We start from the raw sequence: 5,279 nt of genomic DNA, 5'->3' as shown, positions 1-5,279 counted from the left end.
GAAGTCTTTAAAAGAAATCTTGAGTCCATACTAGAAAGAATATACAACTGAATTTGTGAAGAAAAAGAAGGGGAAAAAAACATTTACCAGTAAACAAGAAGATAAAAATGTGGTCGGCAAGGTATGTAACAATTAAAATAAATAATAAAAAAAAATTGCAGGTGTCACTCATCTAGTTTGTTTGTATTCATAAAAGGTCAAATGAAAAAAAAGGCACTCACACCAGCTACCACAAATGGCTCAGCAACCATATAGATGTATCCATCAACATCATTAAGGATATTTATTCACAAGGTTTGTGTCTATAACCACATTCATTTGGAGCAACATCATCATTGCAGAAGAAGAAACTTGACTATATTACTACAAACTACAAAGAAACTTGTTTTTGCTTCAATTGTGCAAGAAACAATCACCATATAACACTTTAATTTATGCAGATCCATGTAACATGTCAAAACTCATGCTTAACTATAAATGTAACCAGAATTGACAAAAGGGTCGGTATAAAAGCTGCCAACTGGCCCAAGCATGAAGCCAAAATGTCAAATTTAGAACTAGGAGTACAAGTATGAAGTATATACAAAAAGCTATATATGGATGCATGTAGTGTATACGTATTATAAACCAGAATCATATTTTTTTTTTTCAAAGTGTAAAGTCAAAATTCTTGCAGTTAATTATCTTGGCGTAGAGCGAGATGATCGGCTATTCGGGCTTGTGCGATACCCTCTAAACAGGGCCTCCAGACGCTGAATGCATGTAGGAGTCTGAACCTGTGTATCATGCCGGAGGAAAAATGAATCACATTCTGATGCATATAATAATTAAATAACTTACAGCATGAGGAGGAAAAAAATGGAGGTGGAAACTGGTCTTGAAAATTGAAAATTCTTTCAGATGAATGAGATATACCTTCCAACGCTTCTTTTGATCATGATGGTAGTTGATGTCTTCTAATCTCCCAATTATTTGGCTAAATGTTGGTCTTCTGTAAGGTTTTTCATCCCAACATTCCTCTATTAACCTATGGAACAATCAAATTTCAGGAAACATGAAACTTCTTTAGAATCTTACTTATGAGGTATTATGAAACTCAGCATTGAAATCTGCAGCCAATAATATGTATTTAGCGTTACTCACTGCCTAAGTCCATAAGCATAAAGCTGGGGTGAAGCTTTAAATGGCGGACGTTCATTTTCAACATATGCTTTAGGAACTTCATTTTCTGACTTTGCATAAAATGGTGGATAACCTTCAATCATCTAAAGTAACAAAAAACCAACGCGTATTCAGTCAACAATTTGTTAAGCATATCTACAAATGACTACTCAATGGAGTGAGCACTTCATATATTCTATTTCGGAATTGCACTTCTTGAGTGCTTGACATGAATGGTCCACCTGAGCATGGGGAAGAAGAAACCAAAAAAGAAAAATAGAGGAAATTTACCTCCTGTAGTATTAGAGCAAATGAAAACACATCTACTTTAGTGTCATATTCCTCATTCTTGTAAACCTCTGGAGCAACATAGCGCCCTGTTACACAGTTGAATCACTTCAATAATATGAACTACAAAAATCAGACCGAACACTAACAGAACCAAAATGAAGTGTAACAGCAATTTCCAGTTTTGAAGGGTATGCAACAATAACATTGCAGAGTGCATATGACAACCCTCATGATAAACTATGAATATTACAAGAGACCCCACAAATGAAGAAAACATACATGACGTATCCTGGCTTGTCACTGGTTTGTCTTCTTTGACTGTTTTTGCAAATTTCAGCAACTTGCTGACTCCAAAGTCAGCAACTTTCAGATGCCCAGAATCATCCCGAAGAATATTTCTGTTACCTTACTCATGTACAATGGAGGAACTTTAAACAGTTGCAATCATTCAAGAATTAATAAGATAATTCGTGGTAGTTCATGCCCATGTTGAAAGAATAATAAGATCAGCTGATGGATGGCAGGAAACTTACGGAGGTTCAAGATCTCGGTGTATAATGGCTTCTGGTTTATGTTCATGCAAATAATTCATTCCCCTGCAAATATTTCATTTATTACAAGCATCAAATTGCAATTTTTTTACTCGAGAGATTTTCTTTTTCCCCTTTTATCTGATATTCAATTGTTCAAAACACAAAAATAGCAAACCAATACAAAGAATAAATAGTTAACTACACAAGAGAAGATGCTGTTGACTGACCTAGCTATATCAAGTGCAAATTTTACAGCTATTCCTGGTTTAAATGCACCTTTCCGCTTCAAGTAAGTGCGAAGATCTCCCTGGGAAGATGATAATCCATTCCAAATTGTTAGGGAATGCAATTGAGAGATGGAAAGCTTAGTTAATCACTTACGTATTCACAGCTACTATTTCACATCTATATGCATTCCCTTATTTCCAAAACTTTGCAAAGATGAAGTGGAATCACAAATATAAAGAAACAAAACTTCTGTAAAAAGCCTAATACAGGGAGGGGCAGATATCAAGAAATGAGTACATATAAAGTGGCATTTGCCATTGATACATAACTTCCTTTACGCAAACTATTTATGGCTTCTAGATGAACCATACATTGATGTGCTCAAGGAAACAATTGCTGGAAATACATGAGCTCCTATCTAATGATGGATTTCCAGAAGCAATATTGGAAATATCCTCAACAAACATATGAGCTCATAGTTAATTATTTGAACAATATTCTCCTACCTATGATTTAGTATGGGGAACCAACCCATAGGATTTATTCAAAGCTTTTGTGATAGCCAGTGAAGGATAAAGGCTAACCTGTGGCAAATATTCCGTGACAATTATCATCGGGGTGCTTTGTGTTACAGCACCTAAAAACTGAACTACATTTGGATGCCGAACTTTCTGAAGTAACGCAAGCTCATCGTGAAATGCCTTCCTGGGAGACAGTCAAGAGCATTAACAACTATGAAAATACATAACTGGATAATTCAATTGACATGAATAAATAAAAGATTGATTAGACCAACCCACACTTTATCATCATCAGTGAACACTTCCTCCTCAAGAGTTTTGACAGCAACCTTAATTCCACGCCACAATGCAATACGGAAAGTTCCCTAAAATGATAACATAGTCAAGATAAAATGTAAAATGGAGAAAACAATAAGAGTGATATTGAAGCTATAAATAGTTCCATTACCTTGGTTATCCCAACACTATTTGTAAAATCGAGTTCTTTAGGATCAATCTCATATTCGGGGACTTCACGAGCATTTTGGACATGCATAGGAGCAACCTATCAAAAGTGAGGAGTAGAAAGATATATGAGTTTCTGTAATAGCTCCAATGGGAACTATATATACTTATATAGGAACTGAATCAAAAAACATACCGGGGGTTTTGCACCATGTTTCTCCAAAAGCTTTACAACATCATGATTTTTATAGTACATTGCATCAGCTAAAGGCTGAGAAACAAACCAGAAAGTTAGCATTAGATCACACACCACTTTGCACATAAAAATTCAGCAGAAAATAGCCCAGTTTGCAACACTAAATATTAAATCCAACAGAGCATATACAAAACTATTTTGTTTGCCAGTTAACACTTAACATTAACATCATGATCTAAAGATAACTTTATATATAAAAAATAAATAAAAAATACTATATGTACCCCAAAAATCAGCCGCCAAATACTACTATGAACTTGTGTATAAATAATACAAATGTTGTTAATGTATATTTTGTATTCCAACAAGTATTCTATACAAGAGTGACTAGTTTATGGTGTACACTTAGCATAGCTAAAAAGAAAAAATGATTACAATGTAAACTAGAAAGTTTCAGATTTTATAAACTCAGCTGAACTGCTGAAGTATAACCCTTTTTTCTAATCAACAATTCACAATATTCACTGAAAACAGAAACATGTCCTTGATGGACAAAATGTATTTATTTATTTTTTTTATAAAAAAAGAAACTATTTTTTCATGCACATTCCAGAAAATGAACTAAATACTACTACAAGACAAATACTCTTAATGAGTACAGGTACAACATGCATGATAGGGTGAAATTACCGTGCTGCCCCAGCGGTCCCTGGGGTCAACCTCAGCTCCATTTTGTAGCAACAAGTCAACGACGTCGGTGCGGCGCTGGCAGGCGGCGACGTGGAGGGCGGTGCGGCCGTCAATGTCCCTGAAGTTGACGTCACTGCCGAAATCTAACAGCTCCTTAATCCCTTCCAAGTCACCTTCGTTGGCAAGGTACATCAGCCGCACGGATTCGTCAACTGCCTCGGAGCCGAAGTCATCGCCGCCGTCTTTGGAGGAGCGGTCCGGCGCCATGGAGGATTGTCTGCCGAGTGAGAAACGGCGCTGAAGCTTCTTGGTTTCCATGGAATTGAGAATGTAGATAGAGAGCGCGGGAGCTGGAGGTGATTGAAGTGAGAGTTGGGAATTGAAATGAGGATTTTGGAAAGAGAAAGATTCGAGCTTTATTCTCGGCGGTGGTGGTTGTTTGTTGGAGAAGAAAGGAGAGAGAATAGAGAAAGAATCTCTCTTAGTTTTTTTGTTGTTTGTGTGTTGCGTAATGCGTAGTTTTTCAGACTCTATTTTTTCTTTCTTTAAATTATTATAATTATTAGAGATAGATAGAACAACTTTAATTAGGGCTCACATAGAATAGAAGGGATAATTAAGGAAACTCTACTGCCAGCACTTAGTTAGTAAAAGAAAAATAAGTGATTCTTTATTATTAAATAAAATTTTATACTATTAAATATATTATTAATGACTAATTGATAGCTACAACTCACAAAATTTACTGATCTCTTAGCACTCTTCGATAATTAATATCTGTATATCTGCAGTAATTATCAGTATTTCATTCGAATTTTGCGGATAGTATTCGATCTGCAAATTTTATATAAATAGCATAGTTTAAGAAAATAAATTTTAATATAATATAAATTTTAGTGTGTTGTTTTATGAATTTTAGGATAATTTTTTAAATAAATTAAGTGGAAAAAGAATTTACCTAATTACACATTTCTAAATACCAAGATGCAAATACATTTTTTTCATAATTCTATAGAAATCGCTACTATAGTAGCGGATTAGGGGAGAACGTAAACCGCTGCTGGCAGCTGCGGTTTAGGTGTATTGGTGGCATAATAGAAACCGCTATAGACAAGCAGCGATTTCTGCGATTTATGTGTATTGAGTGTTGAACGTAGCAGTTTACGTGGAACATAATTGTCAGAACCGAACTGGTGATAGAACTGATCAGGTTAT

The 5,279-nt window shown here is 35.2% G+C and overlaps 1 protein-coding gene across 1 annotated transcript; it reads right to left on the bottom strand.

Moving 5' to 3' along the window:
- Positions 1 to 258: 258 nt before the first annotated feature.
- Positions 259 to 4,647, bottom strand: LOC112766101 (serine/threonine-protein kinase 12). The gene is made up of 12 exons (XM_025811960.3): positions 4,065 to 4,647; positions 3,375 to 3,449; positions 3,183 to 3,278; positions 3,014 to 3,099; positions 2,798 to 2,918; positions 2,213 to 2,292; positions 1,986 to 2,048; positions 1,732 to 1,850; positions 1,453 to 1,538; positions 1,144 to 1,265; positions 916 to 1,027; positions 259 to 776 (listed from the first exon to the last, which is right to left on the bottom strand). The coding sequence occupies exons 1-12, from the start codon at positions 4,380 to 4,382 to the stop codon at positions 681 to 683; spliced, it is 1,374 nt and encodes a 457-aa protein (XP_025667745.1). The 5' UTR covers positions 4,383 to 4,647; the 3' UTR covers positions 259 to 680.
- Between the last annotated feature and the right edge of the window lie 632 nt (positions 4,648 to 5,279).

This window comes from Arachis hypogaea, chromosome 17, assembly GCF_003086295.3.
Source record: "Arachis hypogaea cultivar Tifrunner chromosome 17, arahy.Tifrunner.gnm2.J5K5, whole genome shotgun sequence".
NCBI classification, from domain to species: Eukaryota; Viridiplantae; Streptophyta; class Magnoliopsida; order Fabales; family Fabaceae; genus Arachis; species Arachis hypogaea.
The sequence above is the reverse complement of the archived record's forward strand: the minus strand, read 5'-3'. Positions and strand labels throughout refer to the sequence as shown.

Bases quoted from the DNA above. Each gene is read 5' to 3' on its own strand.
- LOC112766101 (XM_025811960.3), bottom strand. From the start codon at position 4,382: ATGGAAACCAAGAAGCTTCAGCGCCGTTTCTCACTCGGCAGACAATCC. The intron at 2,049-2,212 runs GTCAGTCAACAG...AAATATTTGCAG, and splicing joins TTTGCACTTGATATAGCTAG to GGGAATGAATTATTTGCATG. The intron at 1,028-1,143 runs GTGAGTAACGCT...ATTGTTCCATAG, and splicing joins TATGCTTATGGACTTAGGCA to GTTAATAGAGGAATGTTGGG.